This window comes from Macrotis lagotis, chromosome X (assembly GCF_037893015.1).
Source record: "Macrotis lagotis isolate mMagLag1 chromosome X, bilby.v1.9.chrom.fasta, whole genome shotgun sequence".
NCBI classification, from domain to species: domain Eukaryota; kingdom Metazoa; phylum Chordata; class Mammalia; order Peramelemorphia; family Peramelidae; genus Macrotis; species Macrotis lagotis.
The window spans coordinates 526,439,405-526,466,347 of NC_133666.1; the positions used below are offsets into that span (position 1 = coordinate 526,439,405).

The following is a 26,943-nucleotide window of genomic DNA, read 5'->3' on the forward strand; positions in this document are numbered from 1 at the left end:
ACAATGGCAAGAAGGTATAAAGTTAAAAATAAATAGCCTTTGCCCACTAAGAAATTTATACAAAAAAGAAATATAATGATTTCAAAAGGGTGAATAATAACACTTTAAAACTAGGGTCACCGAGAAAGGCAAATGTCAAAAGTAGCACCAGATCTGGGCTCTTAGGGAAGCTGGGAGTCCTAAGAGGCAGAGATAAGAGTGGGCAAAGGCTTAGAGGCTGGAGAAGGCCAGAAGAGGGCTCCAGCTTAGAGGGAGGAATGGGAAATAAGCCTGGAAAGGCGGGGTGGAGCCCAACTGAAAGATCTTGTCCTTAATTCTCCTTTTTTTTTTTTAGTTTTTGCTAGGCAATAGGGTTAAGTGGCTTGCCCAACACCACACAGCTAGGTCATTATTAAGTGTCTGAGGGCGGATTTGAACTCAGGTCCTCCTGACTCCAGGGCCGGGGCTCTATCCACCGCACTACCTGCCCCTTTAATTCTCCTGCAAATCATTCATTCCCGGCCTCGTGCCCTCCCTGGGCAAGGCCCAAGGCCCCTGCCTCCGCTACAGAGGGTTCCCCGCCCCCCCAAGAAACCCACGCCCGGCCCCTCAGCCCCGCCCCCAACCTTCGCCCCGCCCCCTCCGCGAAGGCACTCCCACACGCCCCCTCCGCTGGGCCAATGGCCGAGGGCGCTTAGCCGACGTGCTCACGTCACCTCCAATCCGGAACTTCGTTGTTCCCCGTGCCCCGCCCTCCGCCTCGATTAAGTCCGGGAGAATGGCGGCGGAGGAGCTGACGCTGCTGGAGAAGTCGCTGGGCTTGAGGAGGGGGAACAAGTACAGCGCTCAGGGAGAGCGCCAGGTGAGGGCGGCGCGAGGGGGAAGAAGGGGCACGAGCGCGCGGCCGGTTCTGCCGCAGCGGAGGGCAGGCTGCTCGCCGGCTTGCGTGGGCCGGGTCCCCACGTGTGCGGAGCGCGGCGCGCGTGCCTCCCCTCCCCCATCCCGGCCCCCCCCCCACGGGCGGGATGGAGGGGGCCGACCCGCCTGGACCCGACGCCCGACCCTGGGGGGTGACAGTGACTGGGGGAGGGGAGCACCTGCCTGCCTGCCTGGGAGGAAGGCAGATACGGCTTTTTCCAGCCTATTTTTTGTGGCTGGAAATCTCTCTCCCTCCCACCTTTTTTCTTTTATTTGCTATCTCATCTGAGGCCTTGCCTTCCTTTTGGGAAGGGAAAAAAATATGGCATTGATTTCCCCCCCTTGTTAAATGGGGAAAAAATGGCATCGATTCCCCCCTTAGTTAGATGGGGAAAAAATATGGCATTGATTCCCCCCCTTGTTAAATGAGAAAAAATATGGCATTGATGCCCCCTTAGATGGGGAAAAAATATGGCATTGATCCCCCCCCAGTTAGATGGGGAAAAAAATATGGCATTGATCCCCCTTCAGTTGGATGGGAGAAAAAATATGGCATTGATTCCCCCCCTCAGTTAGATGGGGAAAAAAATATGGCATTGATCCCCCTTCAGTTGGATAGGAGAAAAAATATGGCATTGATTCCCCCCCTCAGTTAGATGGGGGAAAAAATATGGCATCCCCCCCCCTTAGTTAAATGGAAGCGGGCTCCTTGTTCTTGTCCTGTGCTTTCTTTTCTTTATGCTTTTGCTTATGCTGTCCCCACGTCCTGTGAAAGACTCTTCTCCAAGCCCACCTTCCGGTTCCCATCAGCTTCAGTTCTCTTTGAAGTGCATCTCCTTCCTCCATGAAGCTTTCCCTGAGCTTCCTCTCTTGGCTAAAATGACCTCATTTTTCACATTCTGGACTTTCATTTGCACTTATCACACTTCACTGTGGCATGCTTATTTGTGATCCCCACTTTAAGATTGTGGGCTTTCTGAGAGTAGGATTTGTACTTAAGCTTTGTACACCTGACATCTGGCCTACTACAGTGCTTTGCACACAGGAGACCATTAAGTATTTGTGAAATTGAGCTGGAAGTTTAATTTTTAATTTCACCATCAAACTGTTAAATGCTTAGTTTAGTTCTCCCTGCTTTTATCATTTTTTTTCTCCCTGAATTTAGGAGGAAAATTTGCTTTAAGAAAGACTTGTATGGGGTGGCTAGGTGGCACAGTGGATAGAGCACCAGCCTTGGAATCAGGAGTACTTGGGTTCAAATCTGGCCTTAGACATTTAATAATAATTACCTAGCTGTGTGGCCTTGGGCAAGCCACTTAACCCCACAGAGTTATGAAATGGAATGTCCTCTATAAGGAATATGCAGGAAATCATTATCATCAAATTGCAGAATATATGGAGGTCAGTAAAGTATTACTGAAAAAATAAGAAAAAATCAGTTTATAAAGTGGTTTAGAAACCAAACAGAGGAGTTTGTATTTGTACTTGAGGGTTAATAGAAAGCTAATAGAGTTGAATAGTGATTGATATATTAGACCTCTCATATAGGAAGATCACTTTGTTCAGTGTAGGATTATGGACTACACAGAGATTTGAGAAAAGGAGAAAAATTAGCAGGTTTTGGAATAGTTCCAGCATGGAGTAATGAAGGTTTACATCAATTAGTGGCAATGTCAGAGGAGAGAAGTAGCATATTTGAGAGATTTTACAAAGACAAGTTGATGATGTTACAAATGTTACATAACAATCAGTTAACGATACATGTATTAAGTTTCTCTGAATTGAAAGGAGGAATAGGCATTGACTAGCAGAAGATTTAGTCAGTCTTAATGGTTATAAAAGGTTAAATTTGCCAGCTGTAGGACATCTGAGGCAGGGAGAAATCTGAGGAACTTAACTAGGGTTTGCACTGGTAGATTCTAAAAAAAATGTACCCAGACACACTTTTAAATTTTATTAGTATTTTTCATATTTTTTCATTGTTTTCCAAAAGAATAAATCAAGCCTTGATTTGTAGTGTTTATTGATTTCTGAGCTGTGATGTTCACATGGAAATTTTAACAATTGGGTCTTGTCAGCCAGTTTGAACTGACTCCAACAAACTTTTTATTGTAATCCCTTAACTTCTCTGAAAGGGCAGCAGGAATGGGGAAGATATATGATATCTTCTACCTTCTACTTCTACCTGCCGTGATGTCTGGCAATAGAATTATTCTTCCTACATTCATAGCTTTGGAGTCAGATAGACAGAGAGAACCAGGGGAGAGAAAATGTTTCATAGAATATGACCTCTGGTAGCAATGAAGAGAGTTAACTATGGATTGAAGAGAGAAATAACCTTATCAGTCAAGAGGAGCAAACCCTGGTGTCCCAGCTAAGCAGCCTGCTCAAGAGACACAAAGAACCCAGAGGGAACAATTTGAGAACACCACGAGAAAGGGAGGGACTTTAAGGTTCTGTGATACCTATGGTATTAGATTCCTTGTACATTGCATCCTCAATCTCAAACTATAGTATACCTCAATAGTTGTGTTCTCTAAGTACATAGCCACTTCTTCAATAGATGTTATTTGTGGGAAAGTATATTCCTGCTTATAGGGTATATTTTGTATCTATTGTTCTTACCATGCCATCTTAATAAATACCTTTGCTTTAGGAAATTAATTGTTTCCACTAGTCAAAGGCAAAGTGATTGACCAGGACTCTTACAGACTTATCTTTTCCACACTATGGAATTCTTTCTACTGTGAGGGAGTAGTCAGTTTGGGAACCCAATCTACAACTCTGTGAGTACAGAAGGAAGGACTTGGCCAATGTTAAAACACACACATCCACATAAATAATGTGTGTGAGGGTTGATGTAACAAAGAGAGGATTTTTAGATCAGGAGACCTAAGTTTGAATGTGTTCTTCAACTAGCTATGTGATCATAGACAAGTTTTTTTAACCATTCAGATACTCAGTTTCCTCATCTACGAGATCTGCTGATTGTTTTTGCACTACCCATCTCATGGACTTTTATATAGTGTCTAAAGATACAAATTTATATAATATAAAAATTTATATAAAAATGAATGTTTATATTAGGGCAAAATGATGAAGTCATTATTGACAGTTGACTTATTTTTCTCAATTTCTTATTTTTTGTTCTCAGTCCCTTCCTCTTAAGAAAACATTTTTCTTTCGTGTGCTCTCTTACTCCCTCCTCATTTACCCTCCTCACCTCCTTTAAGCATGGTTTCAAGAAAGATCACCTATTTACATTTCAGATTGATTTTAATTTTGGTAAATTTCAGTTAATTTATTTTCTCTGATTTTGAAAGGCTTTGTCTCTTGGCAAAGGCAATTCAGGTATCAGTGAGGAGAAGAGGGAGGCATTCTTGAGGGTTCTTAACTCAAGCATCCTCATTTATAAGTATTTTCAAAAATAAAGTGTTTAGGTAAGCCACTAAAAATAGTAGGACCCCCAAGGACTAAGATATAAAAAAATCAGACTTCTGAGAAGTGAAAATATTTTAAAGACTCTGGAAAATAAAGCCTTGAGTGTCTTTCTTTTTAAGCTACAGAACACATTTGCAGTCAGATCTATCACTGGAGTGTCTCTACCAAGTGAGGGGACATCTGGGGAAAATGGAACAGATGGGTTGAGGGATATTTTTAAATTTAAATTTCTCTGCAAAGAAACCTAGGTGAGTGTCCTTAACTAAAGACTATTGAGTACAGATAAGGTACTTTGGTGCACTTTAAACCAGCCTAACCTGGAAAGTAATTAACCATGGTTCAGTAATTGAATTGAATTTTCTCTCCTCTTTGAGGACCACTGTCATCCACTTGGAAATGGAAAGAAAGCCTCTTGACTATTAAAAAAAAAGGATTAGTTTTATTGAACAATTTAACATATTTTAAACAGGGCTTAAAAAGGCAAACTTTAAAAACTATGAAAATAGTAGAAAAATATAAAAGCCAGTCAAACGTGTTATTTCCTTATCATGCCAGAGGTAAAAATAAATTAACATTTTTTTAATGGAAAAACTATTACTCTCTCCCCCTCCTATCTTTTATAATTCAAAGCCAACTGAAGCAATTTTACTTGAGATGTGTCTGAAAATTATCACTTTTGGATTAAGATGAAGACTGGAAAGTTTCAGAAGAATGTTAGTTTTGGAGAAATTTTCCAGCAGCTAAAAATGATTTATTATAGGGGCTGCTTATCAAATATAACATTAAAAAACCCAGAAAACAATTATTAAGCACATCATATGTGACAATCACTGTACTAGATGGTAGTCTGTACTCTAAGGAACTTATTCTATCAGGGGAGATGGGGTGTACATAGAGAATTATGTACAAAATAAATGCAAGGTGATTAACTGTCTCTGTGAATTATTAACTGTGTGATATTGACAAAGTCACTTAATTTGTCTGGGCTTCACTTTCTCATCTGATAAAATGAGGAGGTTGGACCAGATAATCTCTAAGATTACTTCCAACTTTAGCTCTAGGATTTTATGAAATTTAAAAATACTAATTTCATGTTGGTATACTTTCATCAAAGATCATGATTCCATAGATTTAATATAAGAGGTCTTCTAGTCCAATCCTCTCATTTAAAGATGATGAAACAGATTCAGGAAGTGAATGACATGCCTAAGATCAAACATCTAGGAAATACAAATAGTCACTCAAATGCAATGTTCCAATGGGCTGTGTTGCTTCCCATTTCACATGAAATCCTTACTGTGAGTGTAATTTGTCCCGGTAATGGTGTCTGAAGAGATTAACCCTACCCCAAGTGATTCATATGTGAAGAACCTTTTCCATTTTCTGATTTCTAGTTTGGAGATCATGTAACCTGCTCCAGTCTTTCAGTCTCCCAGATAAAACAAATCCTCAGGATCTTTCATGTGTAAAATGCCATCTTAATCTGGGTTTTCTCCAGACACTCCCTCCAGCACATCCCCTTTCAAATTACACTTTCATTTGTATATTGAATTGAAATAATTTTTAAAAAAAAATAACTAGTCCACATACAGATAACACTAATTCTATATAAAGAAAGTCTTGTGTAAAAGGAAGAAAATTAGCCTTGAGGCCAAAAGACCTTGGTTAGGAGCCAAGAAGGCTAAATCAGTAAAGGAATTTGCAAAAAATTGTCCCCCAAAAACTCCAAAACCCATCAAATTATGAATCTAGTAAAAATTTAGAGGGACAGAACCCACAGAAACACTGAGTGATACAATTTTCCAATCAAAAACAACTCAGAAGGTCTGAGGAGAATGAAGGTTTATCATTTCTCCTTGTCTTCCCCCTTTCCACGTCATTGAATGGGACTAGGGGTTGGAAAGAGTCGAAGTGCAGCCAGTTGGAGCAAACCAGCACCAGCCTTTCAGGAGTAGCCCTTGGGGCACCTGGGTCCATGGTAGAAGAGGTGGTTTCCAGACTTCTTTGCCCAGGATTGCCAGGAATAGCTTGAAGGGACAGTGAGAGAATTCAACCACACTAGACTGAGTGTGGAGCCTAAGCCAGCACAGGCCTCGGAGTCTACAGCAGGAGCCCGTGGAGTCACTGGAGTTGCTTCCAGAGTGCTCAGCCTACAGGCAGTAAAGGTGTGGGGAGAGATTGCAAAAGTCTTTCTGCTATCCATGGGGCAGGACTCTGCTGTTTAACCCATACTCAGATCCAGATTGCTATCTGGGGCCCCTGCTACCATAAAGGAGCAGGGACCCTCCTCATAACTCCGGGGCAGAGGGTTGTACTTGTGATCATACACAGATCAGAGCACAGGCCAGGAAATCAGTCAGAGCCTCTCAAAAGACCTTGAAGGAATTGGGCTCCCAAGAGAGATATCCCCAAAACCCCCATAAGCTTTGGAAGTGCTGTAAATCAGTTATAGACTGAGGAAATGAGCAAACAACAGAGAAAGAAGAACTTGACCATAGAAAATTACTTTGGTCCCATGGAGGATTGAAATACACACTCAGAAGATGACAAAGTCGAAGTTTCTATATCCAAAGCCTGCAGGAGAAATAGGAAATGGGCTCAGGCTATGGACAAGTTCAAAAAAGACTTTGAAAAGCAAGTAAAGGAGGTTGACGAAAAATTGGGAAGAGAAATAAAAATGATTTAGGTAAATCATGAAAACCAAATCAGCTTGGTGAAGGAAATACAAAAAAAAATACTGAAGAAAATAACATGTTAAAAACCAGCTTAGGGGGGCTATTAGGTGGCACAGTGGATAGAGCACCAGCCCTGGAGTCAGGAGTACCTGAATTCAAATTAGGACTCAGACACTTAATAATTACCTAGCTGTGTGACCTTAGGAAAATCACTTAACCCCAATGCCTTGCAACCCCCCTACCCCCAAAAAAGGCTGCTTAGCTCAAATGGAAAAAGCTAAAAGACCAATGAGGAGAAGAATTCCTTAAAAAAAGCGGAATTAGGGGCAGCTAGGTGACGCAGTGGATAAAGCACCGGCCTTGGAGTCAGGAGTACCTGGGTTCAAATCTGGTCTCAGACACTTAATAATTACCTATTTGTGTGGCCTTAGGTAACCCACTTAATCCCATTGCCTTGCAAAAAGAAAACTGAATAAAAATAAAATAAAAACTAAAAAAAAGAATACTACAGAATTATTAAAATATTCAAATGAGAAAATTATATAAAGCATCTTTAAATGACTGATTTCTGGGCACCTGAAAAGAGGAATTATATGTTTAGTCATAATAACTTTATGGAGTTAATGAAAAGGATTTTTATTTTTTCCCTTTCAGATTCCAGTCCTTCAGACAAACAATGGGCCAAGTTTGACAGGTTTGGCTACTATTGCAGCTCATCTGGTTAAGCAAGCCAACAAAGAGCATCTTCTGGGAAGCACAGCAGAAGAGAAGGCAGTCGTTCAGCAGTGGTTAGAATACAGAGTAACTCGAATTGATGGACACTCCAATAAGGAAGATATCCGAACAATGTTGAAGGTATTCGTCATTTCTTTATCAGGATAAATGGATATTTTTAAACAACTCATAGTTTAACTTACTAAGAAACAGATAAAGAATACTATGAAATAAGCTCTCCAACCAATTAGTTCCTGTTTATAAATTGGCAAAACCAATGAACCAAGAGCCTAATAAGTGTGTTTTAAACTTAAATGTTTTGTTCATTTTATAAAATGTCGTGGAATAAGGCATTTAAATAGAAGCTTTGTGATAACCAGAAATGGTTTTTGATTAGGAGACTTCAGAAATGTATTTATTGATAAGTCAAAGCATATCTGTATGCATCTCTTCTTCCTCCCCCCAGTTATACTTGTTTTCTGTATGCTGGCTAATGACTAACTTTGAATATGTTCTTTTTGTAATAAGTAGTCATATGTCCTTCCTCATTTTTAATTTGATACTTTTAAAATATTTAAGCATATTTCTAGACTTATAAATGTTGTATATTCAACATACAAAACAGTATGGAAGGTTCTGTACTTACTAATCTACATTAACTGGAAGGAGTAGGTGGTATGGTGGTATAGTGGATAAAGCCCTAGACCTCCAAACAGGCAACCTTCTCTCAGATGCTTACCAGCTGTGTGACTGCACAAATCACTTGTCCTCTGTTATTTCAATTCCTCATACGAAAAATAAAAATAATAGTATCTGCCTCCCAGGGTTATTGTGAGACAATATTTACAAAGCATTGTAGTACATTATAGGCACTACATATAAATACTAGCTATTATTATTATGGTTAGATTATGATGATGATATCACCACTACTTACTAGTTGAATACTCTTTTAAAAACCCAAAGCATATATCCTACTGATCTTGAAGTAGTTTTTATATCTGAAAAAGGTACCTTATATCACATGTGTGCCCATTACAGGTTTTATTAGATTATCCTCTGTTATCAGCTTAATATGAAATGTAGGTAGTTTCTGATAATGAAGATCTTGCATAAAATATCCTAGTCTTCACTGATCTTAAAAAGATCCTGCCTGCCTAGACCCTATTGCAAAAAATGTTATAAAGGTCTTTTATTTACTGAGTAACTTTATATATATAAATATATAATATATTCATACACACACACACACACACAAATATAATTTATATGCTAGCTGATAATGGATTAGCACCAAATAGGCTTTCTCCAATTCTGTCCTGTTAGTATCTTGACAAAATCAAAGGTACAGACATCTCTTAATCAGAAACAAGTCATCAAAAATGATATTCTCTTCATTTTTATAATGTCTTATTATAGACTTCAAGGGATATTTTAATTAAAAGATAGAAGAAATCATACATGAAGATATGGAAATACCTTAAACCATAAAACTTTCTTTCTGAAGCCATAATTAATTTCAATATTTTGTAGTTTTTTACATTTCTGAAACTGAAATTTTATTCAGGCATAAAATTAACAAAAGAAGTAAAGTACAAGAAATCAGCAACATAAAGACAAATAGAGTTTGATTTTAGTATCTTAAATTTAAATTGGATATTGTTTCTTAATTTGTAGAATTTATTTTCTTTTCTAGGAAGATAATTAAAATCTTTTCCAGACTACCAACTCTGACATTAGAAGACCTAAATTCAAAATCCACCTCAGACACTACATGTGTACCCTATGGCAGAGGTCACTGGACCTTAGTTTCTGCATTTGTAAAATGAGTTAGCTGAAGTGAATTTTGAAAAGGGCACTGTTTTCCCAGTAGCCATGACACAAAGAGAAGATTTAAGGAGATTATTTTTTAATCTGTTCGTTTCTCAGGTTAGAAGATAGTCCCAAAATAATTTGTTCAGAATTTTGATTAAGTCATTTGCTTTTCTTAAAAAGAACATTTTTACTATTTGGCATAACATAAATGTTTTTTTCACAGCTTGAAAAGTATATACCATGCAAATCTATAATCTGCTATTTTCTGGCTAATTTTGTGGCTTCTCCAAAGAACAAACCAAAACACAGTTCTTTTATATACCAAAACTTCACGTCCTTAGGAAATGAACCATCTCCCATTCTACAACTTAATTATGGAGATTTCCTGAACACATTTAGGATATTCTTTCCCTGCTTCAATTTCTTTTTTTGTTTCTGCTAGCCTTCCTGCATGCATATATAGACATATCAGTTCTCCTTTCCCAGATCTCTTCTGACTCCCAAAAGTCTTGTTTTCATTTACCCATTGAAAATTTTATACTTTTAAAGACAGGCAAGAGCTTAATTCTATATAAGTTCATAGTCTCTGAGACTGATGAGTTGCTCACATCTTCTTTTAAGAAATATGCAACAAAAAAAACATATTTTAGAATAGAATGTTAGCATCTTGTTACTACTTACTGGCCTGAGTGCTTTCTTCCTTTTACTCTAGTAGTTTTCTTTAATTTTGAGAAAAATCTCTTAAACTCTTGAGAGATGTCTGTTGTAACCTATTTGTCAAACGTTTCTAAAAAGTACATTACTATGTTGTCATTATGCTTTTGCCTAGTAAATGCCTAGTAAAATCATAATTAGATAAATTAGTGGAAGATACAAAAACATTTTGAAGAACTTTTTAACCTCCTTTTTTCTTCCAAGAAATAAATTGATTTTTCTTCACCTTGGCCTATGTAATATTGCATTGAAGTTCAGACCTACTTAAGTTTTTACTTTTTAACAGTTTTCCAAGTCACTCACTGGTTTCCCTAGGGAAACCTTTTGCTTGAGGAGAATATTGTCCCAGTCACTTACAAGTATAAACAGCCTTTTGGTATTATGTGTTTTTTTTTCCCTTGTCAGAGAAGTCTTTTAAGCTGCAGAAATCATAGGGAACTTTAAGAGTTCCAGAAATGATTTTCAGCTTTATTCATGGTTATCCATTTAATACTGATCAGTATGTCCTAGATATCTAGAACAGTAGTATATTTCTCTATCATACCAAGTCAGTCAGCATTATTGGAGGACCATAGCATGTCATTTACTTCAGTGTCTATAGCATTCACAGGACAGCCTCTGAGTAAGGAACATTCAGGAAAGATTTTTCTTGAATTATTTTTAATGAGCTTTTGTTTATAAAATAAACTTTGTTCATTTGTTAGGGGAAAACTAAAAAATATTTTCTAGAGGCTACTTCCTTTTAAGTTAGTCCAAACTAAAAGAGTAATGAGCATACAGTTCATAATTTCTATTTTTCTGTTAATGTCAAAGATGAGGTTCAGTTGAATTTTAGAAAACTTGGTCTTCCTAAGTCATTAGTGCCTCAATATATTGTTAGAATACTGCTCTGATTTGTATTTTGTTAATTTTTGTCTTTTAGGATCTTAACTCATATCTTGAAGATAAAGTCTACCTTACTGGTAATCATTTTACTTTAGCAGATATTTTATTGTACTATGGACTTCATCGTTTCATAGTAAGTATTTCCTGAACTTTTTGAACACTTAACAATTTTAAAATAAAGTGACTTTTTTTGTTGCTGTTTGTCAGTTGAATTTATATCAACAGGTTTAATTTTTGCAAGAAAAATGAAGGATGGAGAACGTTTGTACAAACTGTCTCACTCACAACGATCCTATGAGACAGATATTGTTATCCTCATTTTACAGTTGTAGAAATTGAGGCAGGCAGAGATTAAGTGCCTTCCCTAGGGCCACCCAACTTATTAGTGTCTAATTTCAGATTTGAGATCAAATCTTCCTGGCTCCAGACTCAGTGTTCTATCCTCTATACTACCTGCTGTCATTAAAAAAGAAAAGAGAAAAAATTACATTTGTGGAAAGCCTTAAACCATACACTTAAAAGCATTCTCCTCTACTTTATCTTCTGTGATCCTCATGAATATATATAGTAAGGTAGGCAAGGGAGATGATAAGTCCCACTTTACAGATGAGGAAATAGGCTCAGAGAATGTCATGATTAAGGTAATAAGGTTAATGGTTATTGTACTTTGTGAACTTTTAATGTGTACTTAATCTTCTTGCACTGCTTTTCACTATTTCGAATGACAGTTCAGATTTATGTACCTTTTTAAAAATGTAGTATACTGATTTTAGTCCTAACTCTGCAATAGTTATATAAGCTTAATTCATCTATTATTTCTTTGACACTTCACTTTCCTCTTGGGCACTATGTATGTACTAAGATCCCAGAACAATGAGCCTAGGTACCTCATTGAATGCAGGGGTCTGGGCTAGGGACTCACCAGTCAGGAGTATTGGAATAAAGAACTCCACAGCGTGAAAAATAGAGCTCAAAATTCAGTAGTTCTTTGATTTTAGTAGGAAAGATCAGATTAAACTGCCAGATCTATGGGTAAAACCTTGAAAATAGGACTTGTACATGTTGCATCTTTGTATCATTTTGTTTAGAATAATGCCTTAAGTGGTGTTTAGTGAACTCAATATTTTTTCCTGTGGGGACAAGGGTGTAGTACTAGCCATAGAGCTAGAAAGGCCTAGCAATGTTGGCAGTGTGTCTCTGGGTGGGTTATATAACATCTCTTAGCATCAGGCAGTTCTTTAAAATTGTTCAAAAAGAAATCTGAACTAATAAAAGGATTCCTATACTGATAAAATTACAGATCCTTGGTATTTATTTTTGTGATTTATGGTGATACCAAAATTCAATTTATTGAGTATTAGGTGCCAACAATCCCTAGCATTATGAATTTTTTTCCAGAGAACTGTTATAAACTCAGTGTATAAGCAAGAGAGTACATGAAACAGCATACAAAACAACAAAACTACTAATTTAGGGTCAAAATAAACATGTTAATAGAGGAAAGAAAGAAGGAATCTAAAAGAAAGATATGTAAATATTGTTTTATCTTGGACACCTGAGAGTTTTCATTGTTGAAACTCCCAATTAATTAAGTAGTTAGCAAGATATAAACAGGCTAGAGTTTTGACTATAAGAATTAAGAATTTAAATTTAAACAATAAGATTGTAAAAGATGCTTATATCTTTTCAGAATTAAAGAAAACTTCATTTTCCTTTTTTGGTTATTTTTGTTTTTGCAAGACAATGGGGTTAAGTGACTTGCATGATGTCAGACTTGAACTCAGGCCCTCTGACTCCTGGGCCAGTGCTCTTAGCTACCCCAGATAACTTCATTCCAATTAAAACTCAGAACAAAAACTTTGAGCATTTTATTGGTTTTTCTTGAAAGAAAATATCACTGAAAAATTATTTTTACCCTTTTCTAGATTTAAGTGTATACAGATTACTTTATACTTTAAGATAAAGCTCTTGTATTTCTCTAGAGCTTTAAGATTTCATTCCCAACCATCCTTGGAGACACCAAGGACAATATTTATTTCTCTCATTTTGCGGATGGAGTTCAAAGGAGGTTAAGTGATATTTGTCTGCAGCCATATGGCTAGAAAGTGCCAGGGCCAGAGTGAACTATTTACTATTGCTTCTTTGTTAACAAGCCTCTAAAATGAAGTCATGTGACTTCATTTAAAATATGAAGTCATCACATTTTAGAGAAAAAAAGCCTCAGAGGCTGGGTAGAGACTTTACCATTGTTTTGGTATTTTTTTGTGGGGGTGGGGGATAACAGTCCCACAAGATTTTATCTTGAAAGAATTCTATACCTTAACAATGGAAAGTGGACTATACCAGAAACAAATATTGCAGTTTTATGAATGTGTCAGAACCACTTTATAAAGCTGTTTTAGTATAGCTTAGATTTTTGTAATTCATGCCTAATATTAGTGGCAAATTTGTGCTTAATATCATCTGATCATAATTGAAGGACCATTTTATGTAAATTAGGAATAATAAAAATGACTAGTTTATAGAATAAAGATACAAAGAGTTTAGGATCTAAAAACATCAAAATGTAACTATTAGAATTCATTCTTGACTGGTACTAATTACCATATTTTTAAATATAAGGTAAACTAGAGCAATGTTTAAAGAAATGCAAATATCCTCCATATGTTTTAGGGCCTTCCTCACCTCATTAACTCTTATCAATCCTTGATTATTCTTATCCTGATTCCTTTCCTGCCTCTACCTTAAATAGAATACTTCTGTTGAAAGGTCATAGCATAATATGGTAGATACGCTCTTGATCCAGGAGTCAGGAAAAACTGATTTCTAGGCCTGACTATTGTGATTGCAAGTGAGTCATTTAACTTCCCTGGTTCTTTTCTCCATCATTTATAAAATTAGGAGCTGTGATTGTACTTGAGACATCTTAGATGGCTCACTGGCTAGTGTGCTGGACATGGAGTCAAGAAGATCTGAATTCAAATCCCTCCTCAAGCACTTAAGAGCTTTGTGGTGCCAGGCAAGTCACTTTTTCAAAATTAGTTTCCTCATCTGTAAAATGGGGATAATAATAATACCCACTTCCAAGGTGAGAATCAAATGAAATATTTACAAAATGCTTTTCAAATATGAAGGTACTAAACTTAACTATTCTTATATGACCTACATCCTTTAGTTCTAAGAAAATAACCATACTTTCAATTATTAAATACCTATACTGAAGTACTTTGTTACATGCTGGCATTGCAAGTGTAGATCTGACACATCTGCTTCAGTTACTTAAGATCAAAAGGGGATAATGAGGAGAGAGGAGAAAGTAAGATATTTAAAAGATAATGGTCACCTTCTCTAGGATGAGTCAGGGAAGGTCATGAAAGAGGTGGTTCATTAGTTGGACTGCGAAGAAAAGGGAGAGACTATGTGGGGGAAAAGAATTATGCACCAGGCACTCTGCAAATGTTATCACCTTTGATCCTCACAACAATCCTAAATGATAGGTGCTATTATCATCCCCATTTTACAGCTGAGGAAACTGAAGTTACTTGCCCAGGATCACATGGATAATAAGTGTCTAATGTAGGATTCAAATTCTGGTCTTCTGTCTTCAGGACCAGCACTCTATCCACTGTGCCACCTAACTGCCTCTATGGAAATAGGGGAAGGAATCAGTTCTAAACATGGGTGATATTTGAGCAAAGTCACAGGAAGGAAGAAGATAGAATAGAGTATATCTGTTTTGTGCTAAAATAAAATGTTTAGGGAAATTGCAGAAAAGGTAGATATAGGGGTCAGATTTTTTTTTCATAGCAGGAATGCTCGGACAATTATGTGAAAAGAAATAGACTGAATTTGGGAAGATAAGTCAGAAAGGCAGTAACAACAAACCAAAGACATGAGGAGCACAGCCAGTTTCCCCCCACAGTTCAATCAACAAACATTTGAGTGTCACCTGTGGAAATATTAAATTTGGTATCCTGTTTGAAGAATCAGATAAACAAAGCCCCAAATCTTCTGTTGTAGCTTAGCTCCATGAACTTCAAATTCATTTTGTTTCCTCCTTTAAAAATGAAGCCTGTTAGCCAATAAAAAGTACCTTTGAAACATTCTTTGGTCTTACCAACTAGTTGTGGAATTGAGAATATGTTATTAGCTTGACACTAGGTTGTCCATGTTTACACTGTTCGTGGAGAAGGCTTTGTTTGTCTGATTCTTCAAAACAGGATAAGGATACCAAATTTAATATTTCCACAGGTGACACTCAAATGTTTGTTGATTGAACTGTGGGGGGAAACTGACTGTGCTCCTCATGTCTTTGGTTTGTGTGTTACTGCCTTTCTGACTTTACCCTCAATATAACTCAAAGATTAGCTCAAATATTTTCTCAAGGAAAACCTTGAGTATTCTTGTTTGAATTTGAACCCAATACTTAACTAACCACGTTGCTTTAAAATAACAGCTAACCCTCACATCCAATCCCACTTCTTATTGCATAAGTTTATATCAGATTCAGAGGCATTTTTCAATTCAGAAGTTAATTACCTTCTGTGTTAGGTCCTGAACACAAAGAAAATTGTTATGAATTCTTCCTCCTCATCATCTTATTTGGAATTGGAAAAGGAAAAAAAACTGCAGTATCCTTGTCCTGGTGGATAAAATGCATTCAATTATACCTTTTCTCTTCATCACTAAAAATAATTAGTTCTCCCATTATTTAGCATCCTTCATTTGAGTAATAACTGGTTCCAACATCTATTTCTTCTAAGTTGAGAACTGTGGCAAGCATTTAATTGTAGTGGAAGTTTTGTCTCTGAATTGCTGTTATATAGTGTTGTCATTAGTTAATACTTTCTGGAGTTTGATGTGCTTATATTTAGTTTGCCAGAAACATTGGGGAAATCAATTGTATTCTGGTCCGTTATGAGCTTCTTTTTCCTCAGGAAATCTCACCTCTTCCTAAAGCTCTTAGAGCTTCCAGATCCTCTCAGAACATGACTTTTGATACAAGCTGGTGTTGATGAACTTCCTTGCATCCTGCATTGGCTTTGAATTGCAATAAGAAAAAGAAAACCCAGTGGTTGGAATTTTTCACTTTCATCTCAGTAGTGACCTCTAAAACTCTACTCTAAAATTAACTGAGCTGATGTGATGTCTGTTTGGTTTTAGGTCGACCTTACATTTCAAGAAAAGGAGAAATATCTGAATGTGTCTCGCTGGTTTTCTCACATTCAGCATTATCCAGGCATCAGACAACATCTGTCTAGCGTTGTTTTTATCAAGAACAGACTTTATACTAATACTCATTAGAAGAGCATCAAGATTTCCATGCCATACGGAAGAGTAATTGAAAATTGTTGAAAGGAAATGGAATTCTGGACCTTGTAACTAACCTCAATAGATATCCAATCCTTTGCAGGCTAGAAGAACTTTTGATAATGTGTCAAACTGTGTCTAAATGTTTCATTGTTTCTTAGAATTTAATTTGCAGCTTTCCTAATATAAAATTGCAGCTGTAGTTTTAAAAAAACTTGAATCAAAATCAAGTTTTAAATTGCCTTGTTTTATAGGTGAAATTTATTTTGACTAAATTGAAATCAGTGGCTTAATCTTAATGTAAAAAAAAGAATCTACAGTACTTTTAGTATTTGCTTCTGTTTAGCTATTTATTGACCTCTGTACCATATTTAAATTTTCATTTTGTCATGAATGTTTATACTAGTTTGTTTACTATATAATCATGCCAAGGATACAGAAAGGAAAGAGAAATTTGTTTGCAAATATTTATGTGATCTAGTAAATATGGTTGGAAAAAGTCTTTTTTGTTTCTTTTCTGCAGTCACTATTCATTGGAGTGAAATTAAGAGCTGAATTGCCCTTAGGGGAAGTTGAGTGATGTATGTCTCTTGAGTCAATGGATTTTTTTGTTGTTGTGTTCAATAAAATGAAAGGAGTAAAGAGAGAAGGATAATACCAGGAGGTTCCTCACTGAATTAAGATATAATGAAGACTGAATTTTCTAAACCAAACCACATCCCTCAAGAGTATACTTCTTAAGTTGGTGTAACAGGAATAAAGAAAGGTCATCAATACATGAATCACATTAACAGAAAGTCTCCCTTTCAAACTAGTGGCATATTTGGGTTTTCATAATGATCCCTTAATTGTATTGCTGCATAACTATCTAGAATAGGGATTCTTAATCTTTTTTCTGTCTTGGCCCGCCTTGGCAATCTGATGAAATAAATTAACTCCTTTACAGAATTGTTGAAGGAAATAATAGATTTCATTTAGAAGTTATTCAAAATGTCTTCCTTATCTAACTTTATAGCTTCCCCCCAAATCAATCCCCTAATCTCTTGGGGTCCATGTACCCCAAATTAAGAACCCTTAATATGGAACATGTTTAATTCTCTAAAATGCCATTTAAACCAGAAACTGAAGTTTTATTATATTATGGTCATAACAAATATTGGAGCCCAGTGTTCATCTTTAATTTCTTACCTGTTTGTGAGATAAAAAGGAACTCCTTTCCTAAACCGCTTCTGTCCCCCATTCTCTTTTTCACTATATCTTCCAACCATCTGTACCCCAAACTAAGAAAGTAATACTAAGGCAGAAGAAAAATCTCTCCTTCTCTTGCACTCAGCTGAATTCAATTGTTTCTTCCATCCCAAATTGAAATACATTTTCCCTAGAAAAATTGTTATAATTGTGCTTAAATTCTATGCTACTATTGGTAGGATGTATATTTTAAAAAGTTGGCTATTCTTGGCTTTTAACTTGTTTTTTTTTTCATTTCTGCAGTTTGCCTTGGTTTTGTCCTTTCCTTTCTGCCCTTAATGCCACCATCATAAAGGCCCTTATAATTACCCATCTGGGGAGGATTTTCCTAACTGATCTCCCAACCAGATTCTTTCCTCTCCTATTCATCCTTCACCCTGATTCCTAGCCCTTACCAATTGAAAGATAGAGCTATTGTCTATTGAAATAAATCCTTTAAGGCCCATCTCTAAAATTGAAGATGGTGTTTTAATTTTCTTGTCTCTGTAAGTTGAAATTCCTATTATGTTTTATAACATTGACACCACCTCAATATCACATTCTCTTATTCCTTATGGTTCCTAAGCTTCATATATATATTTGTCTTTTATTTTTGTAAAGTAATAATGAGGAGTAGAATTTTAGTTTAAAAATTTTGTAACTTTGAAATAAACACCTAATTTAATTTTATTATGGAGTTAAAATGCCATGCTTTGTATTTAGTAGAATCTTAATGAATGAAATGGATTAAACTATGCTGCTGGGTTTGTGGTACCCAAACACCTCTTAACTTTTTTTAAAAAATTTTATTAATTTAGGTTTTTGCAAGGCAATAGAGTTGTGACCTACCTAAGATCATGCAGCTAGGTATTAAGTGACTGAATTCAGATTTGAACTCAGGTCCTCCTGATTCCAGGTATGGTGCTCTATTTACTGCATCATCTAGCTGCCCCCAACCACTTAACATTTCTTAGGGAATAGTGCTTCTAATTTTGAAACAGAGGACTCCCTATATAAATTTTCAAAGGTTTAATATGCAACACAAATTACACTACCTAAAATTAAATCTAAAATTATTTAAAAGGGATTTCATTGTCTTTCAGCTCATCCTAATCATTTAACATAAAAGTTTCAATGAAGTTATTTTATAGATAACTGACTTTACTAGTCCTAATTAAAAAAAAGTTGATTTTAGATAAAACAGGTAAACCTTTTACTAAACAAAATTGTATAAACATGAGCTGCATACTCAAGTCATTAATACATGGAATCATAATGATCAAAGATATCAAAGGATAAATAACCTATTGATATGTTTTGATTTAATGGACAGAATAAAAACTCTCATTCCCTTATTTTCTAGCCTTTTCAGATTTTAAGAAACTCCTCTAACTGCCCCCACCCCTTTTTCCACCTTTAATTTCAACCTTGATCCCATTATACTAGAATGAGTTGTTTATTGACTGCTGCCACATTTTGGTCTTTATCCAGTGTGTTTCATATTTCAAACAAATGTATCATCAAACTTGAAAGTATTTGCTTCTGAAATTAACCAAGTCTAGAAGCTCTAAATCAAGAATTAATCTGGTATCCACAAAATTGTTTTGTAATATTTTGATAGCTTTCAACATAAATTTCTTAGATCTTTTCTAATCCTGTTTCATTTTAATGAGTTTTAAAACATTTTCTGAGAAGAAGTTTATTCACTTAACTAGATTACCTAAGGGTCCATGGTAACAAAAGATGTTAAAAATTCCTACTTTAATATCTAAGACTTAAAACTATCAGCTTCTGGTCAGAAAGCCTAAGAATGCCTGCTTTAGTAATGTTTTAAAATCTAATACATGAACAAATAAAACCTAATATATCTGACCTTCACAAAAGGAAATTCTCAAAACCTGTTGTTTCATTAGCTAAAAAGTACCAAAAAAGCATGATGTGGGTTATATATCCCAGTTCATCACTACTACATTCTCCTATTGTAAGTCAAGTAAACTTCATTTGATTTAACTTAGATCCTGGCACTGGTTTTAGTGCTTATGTCCACTTATCAGTGATTACTATGAAAGTGAATCAAGCAAAAAAGTGAATCTAGCAAAAGAAAATTGCCTCAATGTTTCTTTATGCCTGGCTGTTTTCAATAATACTCAACAAATCTTAGATGCCTAATATGTGCAGAACATTATTCCAGTTTAGGCAAATTAGCTAAAATAATCCTCTTCATGGAGCATATAACCTAATGGAGAAAAAAATATATCACTCTAAAACAAAATGGTGACAAGTGCAGACAATGTATGAATGAGTTCTAAGGAAAGAACTTTTAGGTGATGGGGGAGGGGTCAGGTGGAATATGATATGATCAAAGTAGTTACATAAAGAAGATTGTATTTGAACTGGTCTTTTAAGTAATGGGGAGAATTTCTACAGGTGGAGAACATACTGTCTTTGAATTAAGAGAAGGATATTTAATTCACTTTATAGATCAGCAAAAGCACAGAGCTTAGGGAAATATAGGGGTTTTTGAGTAATCCAGTTTGATTTGGTGAGTAATGTGAGAAATAAGGCCAGAAAGGTAAGAATTCACTAATTTGTAAAAAACTTGAATATCAAGCTTAGAAACCTTTTTGTACAAGTATAGTATATAATGGCCATTAGAAGACATCAAGCATTGAAGCTCTAGAAACAGATCTGTGCTTGGGTTAGATTAACATTTTTTCTTTAAAAAAAATTTCTTATTGCTATCTTTTGTTTTTATAATACCTTCATCTCCCAATGTATTCTGTTCCTTTCCCTTATGACAGGGTTGGGGAACCTTTTTATCTGCCAAGAGCCATTTGGATATTAATAACATCATTCGCTACTATATTCAGTCTTAACAATTAATTCACCTCTAAAAAGTTCTAGATTTATTGAATTTTGAGTCCTGCCTGCAGTTGCTGTGGCAGTACCAGATCAGAGACCTTATAGCTCCTGCCATACAACACAAGGGGAAGGAAGAGTGGTACAAAGTGATGGTGGTGGTGGTTCTTGTCCTTTATCGAAGAAGATCCAAATAGCATCATCTATGTTAAACAAATTAATGTGTCTAATTGTGGCTACTCAGAGCAATATAAGCTCAGAATGCTCCACCACAGGTTGGGCACAAATAGCCCTTGTGAACACCTGGGGTGAGGTGAAGTCTTTTGATTCATGTGTATTTGGATTTAAGTGAGATAAAGTTGCATGAAGCCATCAGTTTCAGTCTTACACAGTTATCACAATCCAGTGACAAAAACAGTCAAGACAACTGGTGATGGCTTGAGATGTAATGGCTAACCTTGGAATCTTGGAAATCTAACCAAGTCTAAGCACTCCACAGTGCCTGCTTCATCTGCCTTTATGACTATTGGAACAAATTGTTTTTATCTGACCATTCCACCAGAGGAAGTCTTCACATGCTTGGATAGACATCCTCTTAGTTCACCAATGGGGTTGAGACCGTCTTGATTATCCTCAACTTGGTTTACCATTTCTGACAAAATGGTTTCCTGGGGTGTGGCCAGTGTGCATGTTGTACCTTGAAATACTTGGAACAGGTGAGAGGTGGCTCAGGTGGATATCAAAGGTGAAAAGCAGTCCTGAAAAGACTACAAAGTGGTACAAGGATGGGAATGGAGCCAAGATGTTGGCATGAGGGCAGAAATTCCCAGAAAATTGTCCCAAAGTGCTGCCAAAACTAGAATTATGACTCCAGCCACAATTTAGAGGGGCAGAACCCACAGAAAGACTGATATAATTTCCCAACCTAAGACAACTTAGAAGATTGGCAGGAAAGATCTGTTCCACTGGGACCAGGGTTTGGAAAGAGCAGTGCAACCAGGTCACAGCCAAGCCAAGCTGAAGCCAACTAGTTCCAGCTTTCCGGGAACAGGTCATGAGGCACCTGGGTCTGTGACAATGGAGCGATTTACAGACTTTATGGCCCAGGGATCAACAGTTTGAAGGGTGGTGAGAAAATTTTACTGCACCAGAGTGAGTTGAGTAGCTGTAGCCATGGCTGACCTGGGAGCAGCCTGCAGAGCCACCCAGCACTTCCAGAACACTTAACCCACAGACAGTAAGGGAGTGGTGAGGTCTCTAGTATCCCTGGGTCAGGACTCTGCTTTTTGCCCATACTCAGACTAGGTCCCCATATTACCATAGAGAAGCAGAGACCCTCCTCACAGTTCCAGGGCAAAGGGAAGGGCTTCTGGTCATCCACAGACCAGAGCACAGGCAAGAGAGTAGTCAGAGCCTTTCATAAAACCTTGGAGGAATTAAGGTTCCTGTGGAGTGTCCCAAAACAGCCTTGGAAGTGCTAAATCAGTCATAAACTGAGAAAATGAGCAAACAACAGAAAAAGAAAAAGCTGACATAGAAAATTACTTTAGTCCCATAGAGGATCAAAATATACACTCAGAAGATGACAAAGTTGAAGCTTCTGTATCCACAGAGAAATAAGAAATGGGCTCAGACTGTAGAAGAGCTCAAAAAAAGACTTTGAAAAGCAAGTAAGGGATGTAGAGGAAAAATTGGGAAGAGAAATGAGAACAATGAAGGTAAATCATGAAAACCAAGTCAACAGCTTGGTGAAGAACATACAAAAAGAAATGCTAAGGAAAATTAGTTAAAAACCAGTTTAAGTCAAATGGAAAAAGCAGGCCAAAAGGCAAATGAGGGGAAGAATGCCTTAAAAAAAAGCAGAATTGGCCAGTTGGAAGAGGAGATAAAAAAGTTCTCTGGAGAAAATAACTCCTTCAAATGCAGAATGGAGTTAAATGAAGCTGATGACTTTGCAAGAAATCAAGAAAAAATAAAACAGACCCAAAAGAATGAAAAGCTAGAAGAAAATGTGAAATATTTCATTGAAAAAACAACTGACCTAGAAAATAGATCCAGGAGAGATAATTTAAAAATTACTGGGCTACTTGAAAGTCATGACCAGGAAAAGAGCCTAAGCTTCATTTTTCAAGAAATAATGCAGCAAAATTGCTCTGAGATCCTAGAAGCAGAGGATAAAATAAAAATTGAAGGAATCCACCATTCATCTCCTGAAAGAGATACCCCCCCAAAAAAAAAATTCCCAGGAGGGGCTTGGGTAGGTGATGCATTGGATAGAGTACTGGCCCTGGAGTCAGGAGTACCTGAGTTCAAATCTGGCCTCAGAAATTTACTAATTTCCTAGCTGTGTGGCCTTGGGCAAGCAATTTAACCCTACTTGCAAAAAAAAAAAAAACAACCACCCCCCAAAAAAACTTCCAGGAATATTATAGCCAAATTCCAGAACTCCCAAGTTAAAGCGAAAATACTAAAGGCTGCCAAAAAAAAAAAAACACAATTCAAACATCACTACAGTCAGGATTGCACAGGATTTGGCAATGTCTACATTAAGGGCTCATAGGACTTGGAATATGATGTTCTGGAAGGCAAAAGACCTTGGCTTGCAACCAAAAATCAATCATCCAGTAAAATGGAACATCCTCTTTCAGGGAAAAAGAGGGACTTTCAATGAAACAGGGAACTTTCAAACTCTCCTGTTGAAACTACCAGAGCTGAACAGAAAGTTTGATCTCCAAGTACAGGACTCAGGTGAAGCATAGAAAGGGTGGAAGAGAAGGACTATTTACAATACATTTAATAATGTTGAACTACATGTATTCTTTCATGGGAAGAAGATACTGATAACTCATATGAACTTTCTCATTTATAAGAGCAGTTAGTATATATAGACAAGGCACAGGAGGGAGTTGAATATAATTGTATAGTATAAAGATGGAATCAATAGGCTGTAAAGAAAAGTACTGGGAGAAAGGGAAAGAAGAGGTATAATGGGCTAAGATTTTCACATAAGAGTCAAGAAAAAACTTCTGCAATGGAGTGGAAGGGGGGAAGGTGAGGGGGAATGAGTGAGTCTTCATATCAGAAATGGTTCAGTGAAGAAATTGCATATATACTCAATAGAGTATAGAAATCTATCTGAACTCTAGGAAAAAATGGGAGGAAAGAGATGGGAAAAGGGAGATGGGGGGTGGGAGGGAGGGAGTAGGTGATAAAAGAGAGAGAAGATCCTGGGAGAGGGTAGTCAAATACAACATGTTTCTGAGAAGGATAGGGTGAAAGGAGAGAAAGAATAGAATAAATGGTAATCAGGGAGAATGGAATGGAGGGAAATACAGATAGTAATAGCAACTGTGAGAAAAGATATTAAAGTAACTTCTCTGATGGACTTATGATAAAGAAGGCAACTTGTCCCAGAGACAGAGCTGATGGAATCTGAACACAAACTGAAGTACACTTTCTTTTCCCCTCTCACTTCATTTCTCTTGAGGTTTATCTTCTGGAGGGGAGGGGGTTATGTTTACTTTCACAACAAGATTATTGTAAATATGAAAATAAATTTAAAAACCATAAAAAATGCTACAGGGGCAAAATATAAAGAGGATTTTGAGATAGGGAGCCACAGGAATTTATTGAGTAAGGGAAGGCAGATTGATATGACCAGACTCACACCAAGAAGATTACTTTAACAACTGAGTGAAAGAAAGACTGAAGTGGGAGAAAACTAACCAGCAAGCTATTGCAATAGTCTAGGCATGATAAAAATAAGAACTGCCTTATAGGGCAGTGATAATGTCAGAGGAAAGAAAAGGGCATCTTCAAGAGATGATGTAAATGTAAAAACTGATCAGATGACAACATACTGAATATGATAGGGTAGTGGTGAGAAAGGAATCAAGGTTGGCATCTACGTTTTGAGCATTGGTGACTGAGAGGACGGTGGTACCCTTAACAATAATAAGGAGGTTAGGAAGAGGGGAAGGTTTGGGGGGGAAGATAATTCCATTTTGGACATGCTGTGTTTAAGATGTCTACTGGATATACTGCTCAAGATATAACACTGATAGTGGAAAGGAACTGGAAGTCAGTAGAAAGATTAAATAAGTGGAGCTGAAAATCAACAGCAAAGAAATAAATGACTCCATGAGAACTGATGAGATTATTGATTGAAATAGTAGAGATGGAGAAATGAAAAGCATAGAGGGCAAAAAAAGATCCCCATGGTTAGCAGGCAGGAATTGAATAAAATCAAAGGTAAATAGAACCAGGAGAGAGGAATGTCACAAAAACCTAGAGAGAGAGAATATCAAAGAAAAGAAAGCGATCAACAATGTTAAAAAAAAGGCTGCAGAATCAGGGAAGGTAAGGACAAAAAAGGCAATTAACTGCTGTCCTCTAGGAGCTTTGATTCCCATTCTTTAGAGGCAGAATGAATGGTCTTAGTATCAAATCCCTGCAGATTAAACCTATTTTAAGGTCCACATGTCTTTTATAGATATTTCTGTTTCCCCATGGTAATGTCAGGCATACCCCTGCCCACTATTGAAATAAGACTTTTTCCTCTTTCTAACTCCCTCTTTCAATCTCTCTCACTGCCTCCTCACCAGTTCTTTAGGTTTTTTTTCTTCCTGAAAGAATACAGTAGTTATCTTGCTAACATCTTCAACTTTTATCTTATGTTATATCACATATTCATGTCCATCTTCTTCCTCCTCTTACTGCTTTTATGAACCTTCCCATTCTGAAATCTATTCCCTCAAAAACATTGACTTTATAGACAGGATGCAGAGAGATTTAGTTCATGATTTTCAGGCCTACTTCTCCACCAACACTTCTATTTACCTTCTGTCTCCACCCTTGTCTCTTCTAGTACTTTTAGAAAAAAAAATCTCTTTCTAGTCTATTACTTCGTTGTTATTTTCCTTGGTTGCTACATTTATTTATTTATTTTTCTTGTATTTTTGTATTCTAGTGTTTGCAAAACAAATTATTTGTTGGACTTGTTTGTCTAATACTGCTTTTATACTACTTTCATCTTTTTCTATTATTAGATTCAGATTTGTCACCTTAGATTGTATATTATAATATTTTGTTCTTTGGAACACATTATTGCACTATTATTCTCTAAGAAACCACAAATGGTCAAACTCTAGAGAAGCATGCCACGAATTACAGGAACTGATGCAGAGCAAATGGAGTAGAACCAAGAGAACAATGTACACATTAACAAAAATATTGTGAGAAGAGCAACCTTGACGGAAGCAGCTCCTCTCATCAACTCAGAGAGCTAGGACAACCCTATTAGACTGGCTATGGACAATGTTATCCCCATCCAAAGGAAGAAAAGCAGAACAAAACAAAAAAAAATACTTTGGAATCAAATGAACATGACATTCACTTTTTAAAAAATACCTCATGTCTTTTTTTTACCTTAATTCTAACTCCTCATACCAAAAATGACTAATCTGTAAATATGTTTAACACAAATGGGTATGTACAATATTAACCTGATTGTTCGCTGCTGAGAGGAAGAAGGTGGGAAGGAAGGGAGGAAGGAAATTTTGTAACTTAAAAATATGCATAGGCATATGGATGAATGTTGAAAAACTTTTATAACATGTATTTGGAAAGCTAAGATATCAATTTAAAAAAGGAACATATTATTCCATCCCTTTCTGTAGTTTCTGGTGGGTGCAAAATAATCTTATGTTATACAAATTCCCTTTCCTTTAGATTTGAAGTTCTTTCCTGGTCATTGCAGAAGCTATTGCTTGTCCTTGAAATTGTTAATCATTAATATCTCTTGGAGTTTGCAGCATTTTTTTATTTGGTTGATTTTTTCCTAAAGGCAACCTGTGGATTCTTTTGATTAGCATGTTATTTTTTGTTTAGAACGTATGGGCATTCCTGCCTTGTTTTTTGCAATATAATGCTCAGATTTTTCAATTTGATCATATTTTTCTGGGAGATTTATAATCTTCAAGTTGTCTTTTTTGCATCCTGTCTTCAAGATCAATATGCTTTGATTTTATGGTGATTTTTAAAACACTTTCTTGTTTTTTGTTTCTCTTCTTCAATGTAGTATGTTTTATTTTAAATCCTCTGTAATCATAATTGGTTATTAGGTTGATCAGAAATCCCAAGCCATTTGAATGCCTTTGTTTTTATAATGTTATTAGAAAAATTGTTCTGGTTCTAATTCATTTCATTCTATATTAGTTCACATAAGTCTTTTCATGATTCTCTGAAACTGTCCCCTTCATCATTTCTTGCAGTACAATAGCATTCCATCATATTTACATATTATAAATTGTTCATCCTTTCCCCCAATTTATACCATTCCCATAGTTTTCAATTCTTTATATATATAATTTTCATCATCTTAGATGTCTTTGAAGTATAGCTCTGG

At 36.4% G+C, this 26,943-nt stretch overlaps 1 protein-coding gene across 1 annotated transcript; it reads left to right on the forward strand.

The window, feature by feature from the left end:
- The first annotated feature begins 645 nt into the window (after positions 1–645).
- EEF1E1 (eukaryotic translation elongation factor 1 epsilon 1) lies at positions 646–18,776 on the forward strand. Its single transcript, XM_074208152.1, has 4 exons — positions 646–841; positions 7,668–7,868; positions 11,179–11,274; positions 16,305–18,776. Exons 1-4 carry the CDS (start codon positions 758–760, stop codon positions 16,443–16,445), a joined length of 522 nt encoding a protein of 173 aa, XP_074064253.1. The 5' UTR covers positions 646–757; the 3' UTR covers positions 16,446–18,776.
- Positions 18,777–26,943: the final 8,167 nt, after the last annotated feature.